Below are 22,027 nucleotides of genomic sequence, written 5' to 3' on the forward strand. Positions count from 1 at the left end.
GGATTGAGGGAATAAACCTGAGCCTGTTATTTGACTTTCCTGGGCTTTAGTTTCCCTACTGTAAAATGGGGGTGCTTATTTCAAAGGCCGAAAATCAAATGATTCTTTCTGTGTCTATCTATCTATCCATCTAGCTAGCTAGCTAAAGATTTAGAAATCATATCATTTCATCTAAACTGAAGACAGGAAAATCTGAATCCAGAATGGGGAACAGATCTTCCCAAACCAACATGGTAAATTAGAGGTGAGCCAGTCCTCCAGTGAAGGGATCCTGACCTGTCTCAAGAAGCACTTCTCAATGTTATTATTCTTACCATTACTACTGCTACTTACTATCTGTCATTCATTCACTCAGCCATTCAGTAAGGGCTCATGTTTTAAAAATCAAATTCTAGTGCATAACTGCATGGAGGAGAAAAAGAAAGCCACAGGCCTCCATCCAGTTTAGACTTCTGTTCCCCAAGCCCTCTGACTGAAGCATTTTTTGCTTATGAATTTTAACCAAGCCTTGACCCTGGGCATGACAATCAGGAACTGGGAAGTACCTAGGTATTTGTACATGCCAACCAACAGGTCAGACCTGATGGCTTCTTAATTCTTCTGTCTAAAAGGTGAAGCCTCCTTATCAAGAAAGAAAATCCAGGCAGTACCTGCCTCCCCTACCACACCTCCTCCAACAACCCCAATACACACATATATGTATTCTGATGATTCCTCTGAGCAACACAGATCATATCCGTTGTCCTATTAGGAGCCAGCTAGCAGATACTCGCGAGGCCTGCTTCTGCTTCATTCATTCATTCATTCATTGGCAGTCCCTGAAGTTCTACCTAGTATCAGACTGTAGCCAGAGAGGTGAAGTGACTTAACTAAGGTCACACAGCTTTAGGAGGGAGGCAAGGGGCAAAGGGCCATACAGGAATGGGGATCTTCGTTCAGCATTCTTTTCACCAACTCATCAAGGGAGTGCGAAAGACTGTGCACTCCCTTCATTATGACCTTATAGTACTTTGTAGAAAAGTCTACTATGACTCTGCCCAAAGTCCAGACCTCTCTCATATAGTCATCATCGCTCATATAGTCATCTGCCTCCTAAACTTCTTCATTTGCATGCCACAGGAGCCCCCTACACTTGATTCATCCTCCAGCTCAGAATATCCCTGCCCCAATCCTTTTCTCCAATTTAAGTGACTGGTCCCACCATCTGCCACATTGTTCCAAATCAAGAGGATGGGGTATGTTCCTTGACTTCATCCTTTAACCCCACACCCAAGTAATCACCAAAAATACTCAATCCTAACTGTTAGATACTGAGACATGCTGTTAAAAAGAACTGTCTTCCTCTTGGTTTTAGCCAAGATCCCAAGTCTATAGCTACTACATTTCAAAGTGAGGTATGAAACAATCAGGCAGGACCAGAAACCGGAAAGCCTGTTCTGCAACTTTTAGCTCCCCTTCAGGCAAGAGGGCTACTGGAGGGGTACAGTGATCCAAAGAGGTGAACCACCAGATCAGTAGGGACTGAGGAAATAAACACCTGGCTTGAACAGACGGACTTGCCAATATCCATGGCACTCCAAGGCCAGCGAAGGTTTGCCTGAAGAAGCTTATGAAGGCTTGCTCATGCTATCTCTAGAAAGTACCAGTTACCCAAGACCTTCCCACTCCTTTCCTCCTCTCCCTCATCCTGCTCAACCTTGGAAGGCTGAACACCTGGGGTTAGCAAGTTGGGGGGCAGGGGTGCTGCAAGACAAGCTGAGCAAACACAAGTCCCCTTGAGCTTGAGACAAGCCTGAGCTGGAGGACGGGGTGGGTTTTTACTTTGAAGAGCCATGATGGCTTTGACTGGACCAGACATAGTCATGGCTGAACTGAGACTCTTTGGTGACTAGAGTTAATTAAAAAACTTTTAATTTCCTGAGAGATATTAGAAAGTCATGGGGCCTGCCAGAGCTTTTATATGTCTAGATCTAGATCTATAATCTATCTCCATCTATCTGTAGGGTCAGTGGGGGACAAAAAATACTTTCTAATTGCACCCTGTGGGCACAGCTTGTTCAATGGACCTGTTACAGAGTCCCCAAATCTTTCCCCTTCTCTTCTTCATTGACTCTGCCTATGTTTCTTTCATCACCTGCTGCTTCGGGCACAGCCCCAACTACCCTCCAGTATTTTGGAGGCACGTGTCCTCTCTCTGTCATCCAGGTTCTCCCCTGTATGTCTACATCTGCCAGGAAGGCTGTCCCCCCCAACCCCTCCTCCTGCCTGTGTGCCTTTTATCCTCTAGGTCTGAAACTTAATTTCTCTTCTTCCGGGAAACCTTTCTTCCCTCACCTCCCTTCCACTCCTGCAGGGTTACCTGACTCCCATATGCTTCTCTGACCGGCAGAATTCCCCTCTGCTCTAGCATTGACTCTCTGATGCTGCTGTCTCTACTTTTCTCCCTCCTTCCAAACTATCTCCTCCTTAAAGGCAGGGCCCATGCTTTATCCATCTATTTCTAGTATTTAATGAGTTGTGTTCAATGGGCAAGTAAATAAATGATATCTCCACTGTCTGATGCATATTTCAGAGAACCCGGTGCAAGGCACATAGTAGGCTGTACATTCAGACCAAGCCAGTTATCTGAATTCTAAATTTCTGCATCTTTTCTGGGCCACACCAGCCATTCTCTTCTCTCACAGCCAGCATTTTCTGATTTCAATATGCCCACAACTATAAGTCTATGTGTAAACCAGTTTGCTCAGGACCCAAGGTCTCTGTTCCCAGTGTTTTCCTCATCCATTATGTTGAAGAGCTATATTTTGCTTATGGAGCTTATAACCAGACCATAAGCAAAGGCCAGAGAAGCTCTGGGTTATTTTATAATTCCAGTTTAGACTTTCTCTCACTTTCTCTTATTTTTTTTCTTTCTTTCTTTTTTTTTTAATCGTTTGAACAGAGCATATCTATTACTTGGCAGGCTAGTAAATTATAAATAGGGTTTGCTCAAGAATGGTCCAAAATTCTCCAGAATTTATCATTTCACAATGACAACAAAAACAACAAACCACAGGAAGGAAAGGAGAGGGATGTTTAATGGCACTGAGTGTGTGCCCAGTGGTTTATCTGCATTCTTCTATGTAATGCTCAAAGCAACCCTGTGAACCAAATAATCATTATCCTTACTTTACAGATGAAGAAACTGAGGTTCAGAGTGGTTAATTAACTGGGTTAAGGCCCTTAGCTAGAATGAAGCAAAGCTGAACTGACACACAGGACTCCTATATCAGACACATGGACTGAGACCATCATCAGCCAGGGTAGAAGCCTCTGAAGATGTCCCCCTTTTAGATTCTGTTAAAAGTCATGCATTTTTCCTTCTAAAAAATGAACTATGCATCCTTATTCACAGTTTTGCATAAACTATGGACAGTTCATAGGCTCTTCTTGAAGTCCATGCAGAAGCCCCTGAGTTAAGACTCCCTTAACTAAAAGAATGAAAGTAGCTCTGGGCTTTGCCTGACTGGCTGTCCAGGACACCTTTGTATTGGTTTTCCCGATTAGACTGAACGCTGATGCTTATGGAATCACCCCATCTTTAGACTCGCCAAACAACAGAATTATGGATTCTTGATTTCATAAATTCATCTAAGCATGGGATTATAAAATTTCAGATTTCAGAGTCAGAAAAAAATCTTAGAATATCAGAGCCGGATGGGACCACAGTAGACATCAAGTCCACCCGTGATACCACAGCTCTGATAGGTAGAAGTCTCAGACATGGAAGCTGGAGAAGGCAGGTTCCCCAGTAATGGTGGTGGAATCAGTGTTCGCCCCAGAGGCAGATCATCAGGTTAAAGGCTCATCCAATAAAAGGAAAGCTATGCAGTCTGCACGGGGGTGAGAAAAGTGGGGGCAGAAGGAACATCTGTTAAGTACCTATCACGTGCCAGGCAATGCCTGTGGATTGGAGACACACAGCATCATTTCACTCTGGCAAGAACCCTGCAGAGTATTATCACTACTTTCAGCCTTATGAACGGGGAAATAGGCTCAGAGAGGTGAAATAAGCAGCCCAAGGTCACACAGCAGGGGAAGCATCAATGACTGTGTCAGTTGCTGCATTTCCCTGATGGAGTGGAGAAGGAAAGTTGGAAAACAAGCCCCAATAACATTAGCAGTTCCAGGGAGAACAATTAAGCTGACATATACATATGTTCTAGTGGGTGGGGAGGCGGATGTTACTGTGGGCTGGGGTGTAACATCCCTCAGGATTCCCTCCTCCCTGATCCCTTCCCTGGCCTTACTCTCCCCCAGCATGCCCTGGATAACTAATGTGTCCTCCACGTGCCCTGACGGGAGAAGGGCCACTCTGGGGGGCAGACGTGCAAACCCTGCCATGGGAACCCTAAGACCCCACTCTGTGAGCCACTTGGTGTTGGAAGACCAAGGCCCTCAGTTGTGGTGACTCTATGAGATCCTTTGTCCCATGAACTCCACCGACATGGCCACGGCCCTTGTTCTAACAGCCCCTTCTTCACACGAATGCAGGTCCACATTCACAGTTGCCCACGCCTTTTGGATGTTTTAACTGACAGTCACTGAATACTGAAAGCTGACAATGCAGATTCACACACATTACTTCATTTTAACTCCTTGCAGCTCAGTGAGGTTTAGTGCTATGTCCTCCCATTATAGAGGAGGACACTGAGGCCCAGTCAGATGACAAAAGTTGCCCAAGGTGACACATCTGGCAAGTGGCTAGGCCAGGATTCAAACCCAGATTTGTTTCCATGAAAAATTTGCTCTTTGCTCAATGCCCCATTTTTCGTGACGGTCTCGATTTAATTTCCATAGCAGGGATTAGGAGAGCAATGGCTCAGGTCCCTCTGTGAAGGGGACTGGCTCACCTTGGGGAGGTCACAAGACTTGCTGAGGTGCAGTTCAGGTCTCCCGAGTCCCGGTCTGAAGGACTTCCTCCCAGACCATACTGTCATTCCAGCCTCCCTGAGTAGACCGAAAGCTCTGGGAGTCAGGGACCTTGGCTTGTTGTTGAGTATTTTACCCCGGGTGCCTCATAGAATTTTTGGCACGTACTGACAGTGTGTTTATTTTGATGAATGAGGACTGGGTGTTGAGGGGGAAATCTGGGCCTGGGCCAAGGCGGGGGGTGGTGGGCAGTCTACAAATCAATGCATTTACTTCCAACACAAAAGCATGTGAGGTGCTGCGAAAGCACCTCTGGCATCAGAAATCAACCACAGACTCAGTGCAGGTCTCCTTGGGTGGGACCTACCGCTCACTACGAATAAATCTGTGGGATCCCTTCTGTCACGCATGCTCAGAAAGGCAGGATCGGGGAGAGTGAAGCAGGAGCAGTGTGAACTGCCACCTATCTGTGTATAATAGGAGTTAGCAGGTCCTGGAGAAGTCATGGCTACACATCAAGTGTGGGGGTGGGGGAGGGGCAGGGAGGAATAGCAAGGCACATACAATTGGCCAGGGTCCTCTACCCAGAACAGAGCCTCCTCCCTTGGCCTTGAGATGTTAAAGCAGATTTTAAGATGACTGTCTTGGGCTTGGCAACTGGAAGGAGGGGGACTCTCAGTTCTTCTCATGATCTTTCCAGTGTTCTGCAGGATCAGGAGCACCATTCTAACACGTGACCTATCCTTGGCTCACCCTTCCGTCTGACGCCATCGCCCTGCCTCCCATGTACTCAGCAAGGTAACTGGATCCCCCAGAGCCACAAGCTGCCGCTGACTGGGTGGACGAGTCTGGAGCCATACCCCAACCAGGGAGATTTTCCTGCACAGAGTATGGCAGGAACCCTGGAAACTCTGGAAACACTCACCCAAGGTTGAGAAAGGCTAAAAGGAACACTTCCACTTTGGGGAGAGAGGATTTATATATATATACACAGAGTTAATATTATCCCTTTCCTTTCTCCTCTGTCAACTAGAATCCTTTCTCTAAGAAAACTCAGTGTTAGGAGAGGAGAAATGGGTCAGTCCAAAAACAAAAAGATAAAGGAACACAAAAACTGTCACAACCTGTCACAATCCTTATGCAGTGACCTTGATATTAAAATCAACACCCAGGAAACCAGAATGACGAAAGTAGTCCCTAGAAAGTCCAACAAGCTGGAAATAACCTGCAATTTCATTATAACAAGCATAGGGGTTTTCAGAAAATGTCATGAAGTCAAGAGGAAAAACAATTTGGTGAAGGAAATGCCAAATTAGAAAGAAAGATGTGCAAAGGATGGGAAGGAAGGCAGGGCGGACAGAGGCATGGGAAGAGAAGGAGAGGAGAGGAGGGCGGAGAGAAGAAAGAAGACAGAGGGAGGGAACATAGTAGGGAGAAAAAAAACCACAGAAACTCGAGCTAGAAGGAGAGAGGACAAGGAGAGGAAAATGGATACAATGAAAACTGGTGAGCAGAGAGAAGAGAAAGAGGGCAAGAGTGTAAACAGATTGGAGGTGAAAAGAGAAAATATAGTTTTACATGTTCAAGGTTAGAAGGAGTCAAGACCACTCAGGGCTTCCTCAGCAGCCCAAGGGACGGTCGTCCAGACTGTGTGCTCACATATCTTAGATGGCAGAAGACTCACTCCGTCATGAGGGCATGGAGGGGAGACAGAGACGGGAGCAGTATAAGGCCATAGCAGAGGCAGGTGGGAAGGGGGGGGGTGTCCATTAGCAGGTCAAGGGCCAAACAGGACAATCCAAAGATGCCATCAGCAGAACAGCCTCCATCCTCACCCCAGAGGGTCAGCCCTCACCGAGCTGGAGACCAGATTCCCAATCTGCCCATTAAATCTCACCAGACCTGGATATTCTCTGCTAGATGCGGGCTGGCCCCGGGTGGGGCGGGCTGGCCCGGGCGGGGGGAAGGCGGGGACTTGCCAAGGATACAGGCTTCCTCCGTGTAGGGCACCGCGGCCGTGGTGCCTCCAATGATGTAGCTATAGAAGGAGACCTCCAAGGTGTAGCAATAGGAAGTGTGGTCCAGAAGCCCCCCGAGGAAGCGACGTCCGGTTCCTGCTTTCACTGCATCCCGGTTAAAGGATGTGCTGGACTGGGAAAGACAAAGCAGGGAGGAGAGAATCAGGACTGGGCCTCTGCTGGCTATTGGCATTCAAGCAAGTCTTACAACACATCTGGGTCTTGGCTTCCTCCTCTGAAAAGTGGGATGTTAATCACACATCACAGGGTTTTTATGGGGACTGATGAAATAAACAAACAGAACTAAAAGAAGGCATCCAACTTTGGATAGTGACTGCCATGCAACAAATATTTGTGGGAATCTGAATGCGGATGGATGAAGCAAGGGAGAGCAAACAGAGAGCAAGAAGCATTGATACTGTGATGATAATCAAAGTTAAAATTTGGGCAGTGCTTTCAACTTTATAATGTTGTTTCCCACACTGCATCTCCTTTATGCTTCAGACTAACCCCCTGATGGAGGTGTTGCCGCTTTGCCCCTCTGGGTGAGACACAACGAGGCTCACAGAGATGGAACATGCAAGGGACACAGCACAGATATGAACCGAGGACCGAGTGACTCCAGACATCCCAACCCTCCTTTGCATACTCCCCCTCCACGAGGGGCAGCTGAACTCCCACCCAACGTCACCAGTGGGTAGGGATCATGGCTGTTCCTCCGCTAGGGTATTGGCCTCACCCATCCTGGTGGACAGAGAGAGGACAGGAACAAGCAGGTTGGCATCTCATGGCCTCTGTTCAAAAATGTGCGAGATGGGGGCACCCAGGTGGCTCAGTCATTGAGCATCTGCCTTCAGCTCAGGTCATGATCCCAGAGTCCTGGGATCAAGTCCCACATTGGGCTCCCTGCTCAGTGGGGAGCCTGCTTCTCCCTTTGACCCTCACTCTACTTGTGCTCTCGCTCTCTCTCTAATAATTAAATAAATAAATAAATAAAATCTTTTAAAAATGCAGGAGATGTTAGGCAACTTGCCTTGTTTGGCTTAGCCTCAGTTTCTTCATCAATAAAATGGAGGTGATAATAATATTTCTTTCACAGAATTGTGAGGGTGACTCATCTGTGGTTAAACGGGGCATTCTGTGGTCACCGGTGGAGCTCCAAGTAAATAAAGAGACTGTGATTTTAATAAGAGACTGTGTGTCTTGTGAAGCAGGGTATAAGAGAAGAAGGAAAAGAGGGAGAAAGAAAATAGCAAAACAAGGCAGATATTTAGAGACAAGTCTAAACAAAGAGAAGCGTGTGTGTGTCTGTGTGTGTGTGTGTATGTGTGTGTGCGTATGAATTCTGAGGTAATGAAAGGGGTCAGAAAATTAGAATGTCACATCTGAAGGGACCCTTGAGGTCCATACAGTGAAATTATTTTAGAGTCAGGTTCGGAGGATCAGAGAAGGGAGACAGAGACTGGATGAGAACCCTGGCCTTGAGCTCTTAAGTTGGCTGCAGTACAGTAACATCAACAGGCAAGGCCAGAAACAAAGCTCCGAGACTGTGCCTCTTTTGTTTGTCATGGAAACCTCAACCCTGTGAGGGTCTCTGAGGCCTCCTGGAGAATATGGCCCAGGAGACCACAGTCTGAAATTCAGCAGTTTCAAAAAGCCTGGGACTGGCCATCCCGTAGATTCCTGCAGAAACAGGCATGGCTCTTTCTACCCCAGAGATGCAAATTGCTTTGATTCTGCCACCAAATGCTGAGTCACTTCGCTGCACATACTGAACTTCTCTGGGCCATAGGTGTCTCTTGAATACAAAGAGGAGACTGAGCCAGTTCCTTTCCCGGCCTGGCGTTCAAAACTTCTGGGATTCAAAGTGTATCTTGCTTCATTCAGTGGAGAAATTCATCATCTCCACTAATGTCCAGGCCTGGAGCAATGGGCAGGGAAGTTTTCAGCTCATCACCTTCAAAAATTGCTATGACCTTTGTGGGACTCTCCCTCTCTGGCCACATGGAAATAACAGGCCTTGGACTTTCAGTATCAAAACAAAGGAAAATGTACAAAAACTCTCTCCCATGTCCCCACAGCCCATGCTGATTCTCTTCCTTATCTTCTCTCCTTGCCGTTTTCCAGTACTGCTTTTTGCTACAAATTATTCTCGCTGCTGAGTCTTCCTCCGTGTGTGAGGTGGGGAGTAACAACCAGTCTCTGGGGTCTGCTGAGGTCTTCACTGTCTGCAGAGTCCTCGGCTGCCTGTTACTGCCTCTGTCCTCCCAGGAAGCTATGATGTGGGCAGGACAGAACATGACCGCCCACAAATTATTGATGAAGAAATCAACACCCACAAACGGTCATGGACGGAGGGAGGGAGAACATGGCGGGCGCATGTCCCCCTTCAGCAGGGGGTGAGGCTCCTACTAAAAGAGCCGGATGAGGAGAAAGTAGACCCCAGACCCCTTGGGGTAGGAGGAGGGTGTGGTGGGTACTTGGTGAGTCCCTTATCTTGCGAAAGCCGGGGTCACCTCAACTGAAACAAATCCCAGCTCCTCAGAAAGACCAGATGCTGCCTTTTCCAAGACTCTCCCCGCTGACTGGTGAGGCACTGCTTGTTCACCTCTGTCTTTATCACCCCCACAGGGCCTGGCACCGAGCTGGCGTCCTGAGAACAGTCAACCCCACTGAGCTGAGTGAAGAGGAAGGGCAGGGAGCTGGGTGGGGGCTGCTGAGAAAGAACTCTTGACCTACGTAGGAGAAGTCCTCGGCATTCTGGCACAGGAGCTTGGGGAAAATGGCCTGCCTCTGGAACCGTTCCTCATCCTCAAAGATGTTGCCATACATGAAGCCGTTCATCATGGTGGAGTGGGCGTGGATGTCAATATAAAACTCCAGGCTTGTTTTCTGTTGAAAGAAAGGATGACAAATGAGAAGTCTGGGGTCACAGAGCTTGCCTTAAAGGACCAGATGCTAAACACAGTGTGCAACATACACACATACTTCCTCCCGAGCTATGCCTGTGGGTCAGACTTAGCACACCTCTGCAATGTAATTGGAAGGGTTAAGACTTGTGAACCCCAATTTCTCCTCACTTCTAACACCATCTGCCCCCGGGGGCTGAGAGCACTACCTTTAGCAGCCCTCTTCAGAGTTCGGAAGGGGTGAGGGCTTTGGTGGGTTGTATTGGGAATGTTGCTTACCCAGAGCAGTTAATAACATTTGTGACTAAAGGCACTAACCGACTCTGTTTTTCTGATTAATGAGAAATACCTTCAGATGACACAATTGTATTTCTATTGGGGCTGCTTAGCGTTTGGGCCCAACCGGGCCATTTCTAGCTGAGGGGGTCTAGGGGAGATCATGGCCCTACAAGGAGTCTCAGCTTTCGTATTTGGCAAATGGGTCATTTTACTTCCAATCTCAGAGAGTTACAGTGGGAACCAAATATTGCAGCGATAATTACTATCATTTACTGCACACTTTAATGCATGCCGAGCACAACTCTGGGAGTTTTACATGTGACATATTAATTCTTTTATTTAACCTCATTTCATATTGCCATACCTGCTCCCCAATAAAATATAAACAGGGCATGGAAAAAATAGTACACCTTATACCTTGTACTCAGTAAAGATGATTTTGACTTTCTCTGCTCTCTACTTACACATATTTAAGGGATTCCCTAACCTGATACGGCATTATTTGCACAAATTCCAAACTACGAGCTCCCTGAAGGTAGGGAGAGGGCTGTAAAGAGCCTGTGGCTGGACATAAAGGGGGCTTAGGAGCTGCATGCAGATTGACTGGGCCAGTGACTCCAGAGAGACTGCCCAGACACCAGAACAGACTGGCAAGAATCAGGGAAATTTTTTGGCTCCCAAATCTTCAATGTTCCTCAAATCTGACCTTCTTTTCTTATATATCAGCCCAATGTATACCTAAAAATCCTTTCTGAGAGAGACAGAAGCTCCGAGTTTGAGAGAGGCTTGTCTAGCCTAGCAAAACGGAGACTGAAACCCAGGTCGCCTGACCGCCGGCACAGTTAACTTCCAACCATCAATGGGTCAGCTCTAGAAATGGCCAAGGCAAACCCTGGTCACCTTTCCATCCCCTTTCGAGCATTCATTTCTGGGAAAGGAAGAGAGACTGTGTGTAGAAGGCTTCTTCCTCCTTGGGACACTTTCAAACGAAGTTAAAACCAAATGAAAACTGTGTTGCTTCTAGAATGTGGGCCTGATGACTGTCATTTCATTTGCCTCTGAGTTGGAGTGAAAAATTATGTCTTGCCGAGCTCCCAACTCTCTGGGTAGCATAAGCTGTCTTCGGAGAGACACAAGATGCACTGCTCTGTGTGATATTAAACTCATCATTTTCAGCTTTGGAGGTGGAATACACAATGATTCAACAGGAGCCCTATAAAAGTCATCTTCGCAATTTTATTTTCTTCAATTGTCTGTCTTTTCCTCTGAGCTTTTGATGAGCTGCAGAGGAGAGGAGGAGGCAGAGAGATGACTTAAGAAATGTGTAAGGAAAAGAAAACTACAGTTTCTAAATCTCTGGACGCCGAAGCTGGAAGCCAGCAGCTTTGACCTTGCCAGGCTCGGTGCTGTGCAGTTGTGGGTGGGGATGGGAGGCGCGGGGTGCTGCTTGCTGGAGGCTGGCTGGCCAGCCACTTAGCAAAGGAGTAAGAATTAGAACCTGGTTCTTCTGGTAACATTCTGGAGTGGCTTCCGCGGCCCTATCCTGACACCTGGCACCTGGCACCTAATGTGAGTTTACTTTAAATAACCATCAAGTTGTTCTGATGGATCTACGTGGTTCAAAAGTCAAAAAGATATGGGAGGGTTTATAGGGAGAAACCTCTATCATTTCTTCCAATCTCTAGGCACCTAGTTTCACTCTCCAGAGGCCACTCATGTTATCGGATTCTCCTGCTTCCTTCCAGGGATGCTTCACACACAAGTAAATATCCATCCCCTACCCAACCCTGCTGTCCCCAGGACAAACAAATGGGGGCACACTGAACACGCTCTTCGGATCTGCTTTTTTTCTCCTAACGTGTCTTGGAGGTAATTTTTTCTCAGTGCAGAAACAGTTACTTCATTCTTTTTAACAGCCATATATAAACTGTATAGCCAGTCTCCTTTCGACAGACATTTAAGTGATTTCCAACCTTTTCCTGTTACCAAAAATGTCTCAGTGATTGATTCTGAATATATGCTATTTCACACATATATACTTATACGTAGGATAAATTTCAAGAAGCAGAATTTCAGGGTCCCCTGGGCATTGCAGTTCTGATCAATACTGACAGACTGACCCCTCCAAAAGGATCAGTTCATACTCCTAGCAAAATATTACAATGTCTCTTCGGCAATTAACTTGACAACATGGGTGGAACGAAACTTTTTGATATCCGCCAATTTGGTGGGAGGGTGAAATAGCATATCTAAGAATAGTTTTTTTTTTTTAAAGTAAGCTCCACACCAAGTATGGAGCCCAACACGGGGCTTGAACTCACAGCCCTGAGAACAAGACCTGAGCTGATATTAAGTGTCAGATGCTTAACCAACTGAGCTATCCAGGCACCCCTAAGATTAGTTTTAATCTGAATTTCTCTTAGTATAATTCTCTTTTATTGCTTGGTTAAGTTTAGGCTTTTCATACATTTAAGAACCATTTGCATTTTGTTTTCTATGAATTGTCTATTAATTTCATCTGCCCACTTTGAAAGCTGGAGTATTATTTTTTATGTTTAGTACAAAAATATTTTTGCTCTGCTTGTCATATTTTTTCACTTTACTTCTACTTTCTACTTTTTTCCATTCAGCAATTTCTAAATGCTGATTTTTTATACAGATTTATCAATCTTTCCTTTTGTGGTTTCTGAGTCAAATTCTTTCATCATTTCATCTATTAATTTTATTGTTTCACTTTTTATACTTAAATATTCCATTTCAAATTTAATTTACATGGACCTAGGTTGTGAGGTAAGGATTGCACTTTACTGTCCCACACTATTTATGAAATTGTGCATTTTCTCCCCACAGACTTGAAAAGTCATCTTTACGATACATATTTTTGGTATGTATTTGGGTTTATTTCTGTGCTTTTTATCCTGTTCTAATCATTTATCTAGTCATGTGTCAATACCACACAGTTTTAATTATGTTAAGTTTATAATGTATCTTGTTTCATTTTATAGTTTTAAGTGTAGTTAACATCTGTCACCATGCAACTCTCTTACAATCTCACTGACTATGTTCCCTATGCTGCACCTTTCTCCTCATAGACTTATTCCTTCTATAACTAGAAGCCTGTACCTCCAACTCCCCTTCCCTCATTTTGCTCATCCCCTGCCCCTGGCAATCACCAGTTTGTTCTCTATAATTATAGGTCTGTTTCTGGTTTTTTGTTTGTTTGGTTTTTTTAGATTCCATGTATAAAGGGAAATCATAGGGTATTAGTTTCTGACTTCTTTCACTTGGCATAATGCCCTCTGGATCTATCCACATTTATCACAAATACCGAGATCTCATTCCTTTTTGTGGCTGAGTAATATTCCATCACAGATACACATTTATACCAATCTTTCTCCATTCATTTATCAATGGACACCCAGGCTGCTTTCATATGTTGACTATTGTAAACAATGTTGCCCTAAAAATAAGGGTGAATGCATCTTTTCAAATCAGTGTTTTATATAATGCATTTTAATATTTGGAGGGCTTATTATCACCTCATTATGGTTCTTTTCCCAAATATTCCTGTATTGTCTTGCATATTTTTCTGTATGATCTTTATGATTAGCTTGTTTAATTTTCTTTTTCTCCTAACCCTGTCAATAGTCTCAATAATATAATCATATTAGACTCCGTATTACCATAGGACGAATCAACTCTTGTGACTGGAGCCTTCCAATCCAAGAATATATTTTGACTTTCCATTTATTCAAATTTTCTCTTGGGTAAACCAGGACATTTTAAAAAAGTTTTTGGTTTTGTTTTCATATAAATCATGAATATCCTTTTTGATGCCAAGGCAGCTTACATTTTTACTTGCTGCTGTAATGTGATGCTTTCTTCCATGAACTCTTCTAATAGTTCTTTAAATAAAAAGGTTCTTATTTTTTTTTTGTAAAGTTTATTTATTTTTTTAGAATTCTCTATACTCATCAAGGGCTCAAACTCATGATCCCAAAATCAAGAGTTGCATGCCCCTTCAACTGAGCCAGTCAGGTACCCCTAAAGGCTCTTGTTCTTGACATATTGAATTTGTACTCCATACTTCACTAATTCTATTATCATTTGTAATAATTTATCATTTGGTTTTCTTGGATTTTCATTTGCTTATTCAACAAATAATCGCTTAGTGCCTATGATGTATCAGACAGTGTTCTAGGCATTGGGTATGCACCAGGGAGTGTGCTGGGTCCTGGGGATAGAGCAGTGAATACAACAGAAAGTTCCTGAGCTCCAAAAGTTTACAGTCTCTGAGGAGAGAAAGGGAATAAACAAATCAATTAATAAACACAAGATGTCGGGAGGCATTAGTGCCATGGAGGCAAATAAAGTAACAGTGGAATAGAAAGTAACAGAGGTTTCTGGAAAATTGGCAGCATGAACAGAGGAGGAGAGTTAGTCTTGAGGCTATCAGTTGGAAGAGTTTTCCAGGTGAAAGGAGAAGTAAATGCAACAATGACGTGCACTTGGCACGTATCAGGAACAGCAGGGAGGTCAGGATGCCTAACCTAGTCTGTGAGAACAGAGAGGCAGCAACTCTTCACTCTGTCTCAATTTCCTTTTTTTTAAAGTGACTCTTGGATTCTTGCTTGGGCTTTGGTAAAGTACTTGCTGCTCTGCAGCTAATCTGGGTGATAAGCATGTCTGTGGGTATATCTGTAAGCTCTTTGAGGACAGGGAACGTGTCTGATCCAAGTCCCATCATCTTTACTTACTCAGCTATAATAGCTTCTTCCCCAGTTTCCTTGCTGCTCCAGAGCGATCTTTTTAAATGCAAACAAATCATCATGTCACTTTCCTAGTTGAAACCTTTCTGTATTTTTCTACTGTTCACAGGACAGAATGCAAGCCCCTTCACATATTGTGGAAGGCCCCACATGGTCCAGTCCCTGCCCCGTCCAGTCTCGGCTGGTGCCCCTCCTGGTCTGACACCAACCACTCCAGCCACCTAGAACGACCCATGGTACGTGGACCAGCTACGCTCATGACTTCTGTCTCCACATTCACACACCATAAATATCTCCTCTGCCTGGAATACGTTTTCTCTCGATCTGGCTAACTTTGATGCAAGCTTCACATGTAAGGCAGAAACTGAGCGGGTACTCAACAGTCTCATTCCCTTTTCCTGGACTGTGGAAGACATCACCCCCTTTCCCTTGCAACTTGGCTGAGGTCTGATGGGATGTCAGCAGTGGTGATACGTGCCACTTCCAGGTCTGACCATAACCCTCATACACAATCACCCACATTCTCTCTTGCTCTTGTGCATGGAAGCTACATGTATCATATGTCCCTGAGTACACACTGGGAGGAAAACAAGCCTTTTGCCCCAGGTCGAACTGGGGTGAATACTTTACTATCCTAAGCTGCTGAAGTTTGGGGATTGGTTGTTATAGCAGCTAATGTTATTCATCTGACAGTACTAAAAAATCACAATTCAAATAGCCTTTTATTCCTCAAGATGAGGTAACAGCCTCCTCTGTGCTCTCATAATTCAAGACACAGCTCTCTGTCTCATGGCACTTACCACGTGCCATAAAAACACTTTGTTTATTCCTATCTCCCATTAAAATGTGAGTTCTTCCAGGGCAGGGACCATACAGTATTGATTTTTTAAATCCATAGGACAGAGCAAGGCTTGGTGTGCAGTAGGTTTTCGTTCAGGCTTTGGCAGAGGAATGAACAGGAAATAAAGTGATGGAACAACCAGTGAATGATAGGAACGAATAGATGCAGCCTAAATTGTCCCCAGCAGTCAAATGAGGCCCCTTTCCATGGCCAGTCAGGGCAAGGAGTGTGTTGCTAATGCAGGGCCCTTCATTATAAGTTCGGACTGAGATGAGAAGGGAAGGAAAGCATCTCTGTTCTTTCCTTCCAAACTTAAGAACCTTAATTAAAGCCAAGTGATGAAGGGCTGTCCCCTTGCCAGCAGCCGACAGCTCATCCTGCTATCAGGGGCCTAAAGAGTAAATTAAAATCAGCGCCAATAAAATTAAAACTACCTTAGGGCATATTTGCAACATAATTTAGTGTGGAGTTGCTTCCTCCTAGACACCAGGGAGGAAATGGGTTTTTTATCCCCCTACATTCGGAGCCGCTTCCTTGCTTCACCTTAGATCTGTGCTCGGTGCTGCAAGTTGGGGCTGACTCCCTCGGATCCAGACAGCTCTTCAGTGTTCAGTATGGGTTCGATCCAGAGAAAGAAGGGGGATGCGACCCAGGCCGGGCAGGGGGCTTAGTCCAGGTTGGGTGAGCAGAAAGAAGCTGGAGCTTCTGCAGGCATAAGCATAAGAGAGGAGGGCGAGCTGCTTTGTCCTTCCTCCTTCCAGAGAAGCAGACTGGAACTCTGAGAGCGGCAGTAGCTGGCACAGCCTTGTGCCATGGAAAGTGCCAGGGCAGGGACCCAAGTCCCTCTGTGTCCTGCTGTGCTCTCAGGGGCTTCCAGTCTAGCAAGGCAATTGCCCTGGTCTGAGGATTACCAGATCTATGCGGTTTCCTTCATCTCTGAGCTGAGGGACTGGGAGGTCTGGGGACTCAAGGATCTCTAAGGATCCTAGCAGGCTTAGCCTCTCAAACTCTCAAAGCGCACTGGAGGGGGTTCAGGAAAGGAGCAAAGAGCTTTAGAAAACTTCCATACAGTTCTCCTGCTGAGATGTAGGGGAAGCTGTCCCCAGGAAGCTGTCTCTCCTTGAGCCTCAGGAGAAAAAGCCCCAAATCTAATCTTTTTATTATCAACTAAATTATTTCCCTGTTTTTTTTTTTTTTAAGTTAAAGTAGAAAAGAAAGCACAATAAATATGACGCTAAAGGAAAAAAGAAAAAGTTAAAGTAGACGTTTATGGAAGTCAGGGTGCATGTCCTAAGGCAGGAAGAACAGTTTTTCTGAAAAACTGAGAACGCTTTCTTTAAAAACAACAGAACAAATGAAACAAAGTCATTGTCTTTGTCATGCATAATCTAGTCCTCTGAAGTGGCACAGTTATGGCTTCTCTGGCTCAGCAATGCCCTGGTTATGGCGGAACACAATTTCTGGTCACAAAGGATGTGAGGAATCAGTGGGGACAAGAAGAGGAACCACCACACAGGAAACCCAGAGAGCCGGCCAAGGGAACTGGGCGGGTGGGCTGTGGGCACTTCCTCCATCTTGTGCTCTGGACCTGCTTGCAGCTTCCAGACACCCGCAGGTACCCTAGCACATGTGTCCTTCTCCTCCGTTTCTCCTGCCTGCCATTTGTGCAAGGTGGAAATGCCTATCTTCCCCATCCCCCTCCCCGCCTGCTAACAGCTTGTTCATCCTCTGCTGCTAGGCCTAATGGCCCTTTGTCCAAGAGCCTTCCTGAACTCTCTCAGGAACAGTGGCTCTCTCTTCTGGACTACCATAGGTTTTTAAAAAATATCCTTCTGCTAAGGTGTTTATCATCCAGTTTATTCATTCATTCTTTTGACACATACTTGTTATGAACTTACTGTTTCTAGGACCCTGGGGGGTGACCCAAGCAGATGCGGCTCCTGCCTTCGAGGAGCTGACCCGTGGGTGAGGATGACAGACAGTGAATGACAACTAAGCCAGGTGACCCCAGATGGTCATACATGCTAGGAATGCGCTAAGGGGGTGACACGATGGCGAATCACCAAGTGGATGGGGACAGGGTCTACTTTAGATAGTGTGATCAGGAAAGGCCACTGACAGGTGAGCCTGGAAGGATGATAAGAACGAGCTATTCGATGAAGCCGGCAAGAGAATTCTGGGCAAATAAAGACCCAGAAGCAAGGATGAGTGTGACATTTTCAAAGACCAGAGGGAAGGTTTGTGGTGGGATTGTGATAAACATGGGAAGGTGAGCCTGGTGGCTCATAGGGTATATATGAACCTGGAGGTTCATAAGGTATAACTCACACAGGGCCTTGAAGCCTGGGGCCCGAGTTTGGAGCTTTTTCTAGGCACAGTGAAAAGTCATTTTTAATAGGGAATGTGGTAAAAGGATTCCCTTGCCTGTCGTGGAGATAATGGATTTCAGGGGCATGACTGGAAGCTGTTGGAACAGGTCCCCCTAGAGATCACAGCGGCTTGAATCAGAGCAGGGTGGCTGTGATGAAAAGAGAAAGGCAAATTAGAGAAATATTTTGACCACAACCTTGTAGGACCTGCGCATGGACTGTATGCAGAATGAGTCAAAGATAGATCCGGACTTTGTGACTTGAGCAGCTGAAAGACGGTGGTGCCTAGACAGAGGAGACTGGGGTGGAGACCAGTCATGATGCTGTTAAGGAAATGGGATCTGGGAAGGATTGCGGCAGCTTGCAGTGACTATCGGACACCAGCCAGGTCATGTCAGGTAGGAAGTTACCCACAGTCCCTGGAGTCCTGGGGAGCAGGCTTCCCTGGGGGCACGAAGGTGGCATCTGTAGCACCGAGGTGCCTCTGGAGCCCTCTGACACTGAGATTTGGGGTTTAGGTAGAGGTATGGTGAGAGACACTGTAGAGTGGCAGGGAGCAGGGCGAAACACAGACACTGAGATTTCATGAAAACGAGCGCCAAAAAAAAAAAAAAAAAAGTTTGAAGAAGGAGGGAGTCATTTATGAAGCCAGTGAGGTCTAGGACCTTGTTTTTTCCACCTCTGTATCCCGAGGGTGTATCATAGGGCCCAGCACACAGGTACTCAGGGGAAACTTGCTGAGTGACTAAAGGATCATAAATGAATGGAGCAGGTATCCTGGACTCAGAGAAAGGGGCAGAGGAAGGGGTGTGGTGGAAGGAGTTTCACCCAAGGTCCTATGGAGCTACTACCACAGTAGTAACAACTTCGTGCTTACCACCTGCCACTCCTTATTCATACACCCCCCTCAGATGGAAACATCATTTACAAATGAGGAAACTGATGACCAGAGAGGTTTAAGTAACTTGCAAAGGAATCCCCACATTGCATAGTGGTAAGTGGCAAAACCCAAGCTGTCTGGCTTTGTGGTCCATGATCTTGACCAGGACTTCATCAAAAGCAACTGACATTATGCTGAGTGAAATAAGGCATCCAGAGAAAGACAATTAATGATTTCACTCATATGTGGAATATAAGAAAGAGCACAGAGGATCACAGGGGAAGGGAGAGAAAACTGAATGGGAAGTCATCAGAGAGGGAGAAAAACCACGAGAGACTCTTAACTCTAGGAAACAAACCGAGGATTGCTGGAGGGCAGAGGAGTTGGGGGGGGGATGGGGTAACTCAGTGATGGACATTAAGGAGGGCCTGTGATATCATGAGTACTGGGTGTTGTAAGCAACTGATGAATTATTGAACACTACATCTGAAACTAATGATGTATAATATGTTGGCTAATTGAATTTAAATACAAAATTAATTGAATTTAAAAAATAAAAAATACATTAAAAAATAAAGCAACTGACATTTACTGAGTGCTTCCTGCTTGTAATAATTCCAGTAACAATCCTATGAGTTAAGTACTGTTATAATCAGAGGATGAAAACAAGAGATTGCAAATGGCAAGGCTGAGATTCAAACCCAAGTTTTTCTGACCTAGGGTTAAGCCCTTCATCTCTAAGCTCTTCAGAACCTCCTAGTCTCTGCATCTGTTTGCCTCGTTGGCCTCAGTGGAATAAACTTCAGGACAAAGGAAATTTGCGAGAGTCATGCGTGGGTGTAGGGAAAAAGCACCAGTAGCAGCAAGGTGAGGAGTAAAAACATTTTCCTACTTCCAATTTGTCTCTTCTAACCCTCTTCTCCTTAAAAGTGAAAAGGAAGATCTGTACATAAATAAAGGCATTTCTGCATTTCCTCCTAATGACCCAGGAGGAGTTGGGTCTGGCCTGGTAGGAGAGAACCTTCTCCTGCTTTTACCTCCTTCTTCAGCTCTGCCCTTAAAAAGGGAGAGAGACCAGGGGCTCAGCACAGGAGGTCTGGGTTCATAACAGACCTTCCCAGGGCAAAAGAAGAACTCCCAATCTGTCTCCTGTTCCCCATAGCAGTGACCAGTGAACCCAATGTTGACCATGACAATGATAGTGATGACAGGAGAAGGGCCCTCATGGAGTAGGGTGGCTTTGGGCTCAGTAGACTTGGCTTCAAGTATCAGCTTAGCCATGGGTGAACTTTAAAACCTATAGAAGTTACTTTCCTTCTCTAAGCTTCAGTTTCTTAACTCAAAAATGGGAATAATAATCTCAAGCTCACAGGATTGTCAGGAAGTACCTGATTCTTGTGCCTAACAAAACGCCTGACAGTTTGTAAACTTCAAATACATTTTTTTCCAGTCACACAGTGATGCTGTGTGGAGGTGCTGTACTTGGCACCATGGGGATGGATCTCCTTGAGCTCAAAACTTTGCAAGGAAGATGGACATTTTAAAACAACAGAAGATTTGAAGGGAGGTACAGGGGCTAGAGGAACACAGAGCTGAGCAGGGCTTGGAGACCCAGCTTACACAAATGTGAACTTCTTCCTTGCTTAGTAGGACATCTACTGACAATAACCATCATTTTTCACAACTGTAGAGTTTATAAACTATTTTCACATTGGGGGTGCTTAGGTGGGTCAGTCAGTTAAGTGTCTGCCTTCAGGCCAGGTCATGATCCTGGGGTCCTGGGATCGAGTGCCACACCAGGCTCCCTGCTTGGAAGAGGAGTCTGCTTGTCCCTTGCCTCTGCCCCCTCCCCACTGCCTGTGCTCTCTCTCAAGTAAATAAATAAAATCTTTAAAAAAAAAAAACATTCTGATACCAGTTAGCTCATGCGATTCTCTTAACAATCCACTGAAGTAAACGGGAGCTTAGTTTCTCAAAAGAATTTCAGAGATGGGCTTCTCAAGATCTCATAGCAGGAAAGGACCTCAGCTCGATCCTAACTTGCATCTCACTACTTTGAAAGGCTCTGCTTGCTCCTTGCCCTTGGGGGTCACCCCGGTGCTCACTCCTGCATCATGAGTGGACACAGGTACAAATAGAAAAGCCAAACCTCCCTGCAGAAAGCTCCAGTCTGAGCAGAAAGACAAACTAAGAAGAGGACGGAGATATAATATGTAAGCTTGTGAGAGCCAAGGGACATTTTAATTTCATAATTAAAAGTTAATGTTGCTTCATTATAAATCAAAGGCTGATGAAACTAGGGCACCCCCAGGAACATGTCAGGAACTCAATAAATATGTGTGGCCTGAATGCTTGGAGACATCTCCTGTAGGAGGTTGTTAGCTGATCCAGAGAGAGAGAGAAATATATGTCTAACCACTGAGCTGGGGGTTTGGTAAGTCCTCAGTAAATCTTAGTTCTTCCCAGGAAACTCATTTTGGCTCTCCTACTAACCTGCTCTGTGACCTGGAGAAGTTTCTTTCCCTCTCTTCAATTTCCCCGTTTAGAGAATGGATTTGGTGACTTTTCATGGCCCCTTGTGCCCTGTGCCCTGAGAGTCTTCTACCTTTCAATCATCTCATCTTTCTGCTTTGCACTGGTAATTTTTTTTTTTTTTCTCTCTCTTTCCTATGACCTCTGAGGGCAGATTCTGGCAGAGTTTCCCACTGTATCTCCTTCAGAACCTGAGTACCTGGTCCTTTTCCCTGGTAGGGCCCTGTGGCGAGAGCCTACAAAAAGACCATTTCCCTGTGGTAAAGCAGTCTTCCCATGTGGCAGAGTAGGCATTAAGTGTTTTTCAAAGAAGTGTTCAGGGGTGCCAACACTCGCTGCCATTCTGTACTACACCCTGGAGAAAGATAAGGTGGTTCCTCGCTGCTTTGTTCAGGGTAGGTGACTGGGGGTGGGGGGAGGGGAGGACAAAGGAGCAAACAGCGCCCCCATATCCCTTCTTTCGTCCCTTCTCCTCCTTCCTTCTCTCCCCCTCTCTCATTGTACTCTTCTTTCTTCTTT

General features: G+C 45.4%; 1 protein-coding gene and 1 long non-coding RNA gene across 6 annotated transcripts in view; one reads left to right on the top strand and one right to left on the bottom strand.

Annotated features, from left to right (window-relative positions):
• Window positions 1–22,027, top strand: part of LOC309843112 — a 1,054,942-nt gene that overhangs the window by 396,972 nt on the left and 635,943 nt on the right. The window lies entirely within an intron of this gene.
• AGBL4 (AGBL carboxypeptidase 4) overlaps window positions 1–22,027 on the bottom strand; it is a 1,624,959-nt gene that overhangs the window by 48,857 nt on the left and 1,554,075 nt on the right. For all 3 annotated transcript variants that reach the window (XM_082688347.1, XM_082688346.1, XM_082688345.1), the window contains exons 10-11: window positions 9,669–9,821; window positions 6,900–7,062 (exon numbers count right to left, since the gene is read on the bottom strand). In XM_082688347.1, the coding sequence (XP_082544473.1) occupies window positions 6,900–7,062; window positions 9,669–9,821 (316 nt within the window). The remainder of the gene's footprint in view (window positions 1–6,899; window positions 7,063–9,668; window positions 9,822–22,027) is intronic.

This window comes from Mustela nivalis (assembly GCF_964662115.1).
Source record: "Mustela nivalis genome assembly, chromosome: 10".
NCBI lineage: Eukaryota > Metazoa > Chordata > Mammalia > Carnivora > Mustelidae > Mustela > Mustela nivalis.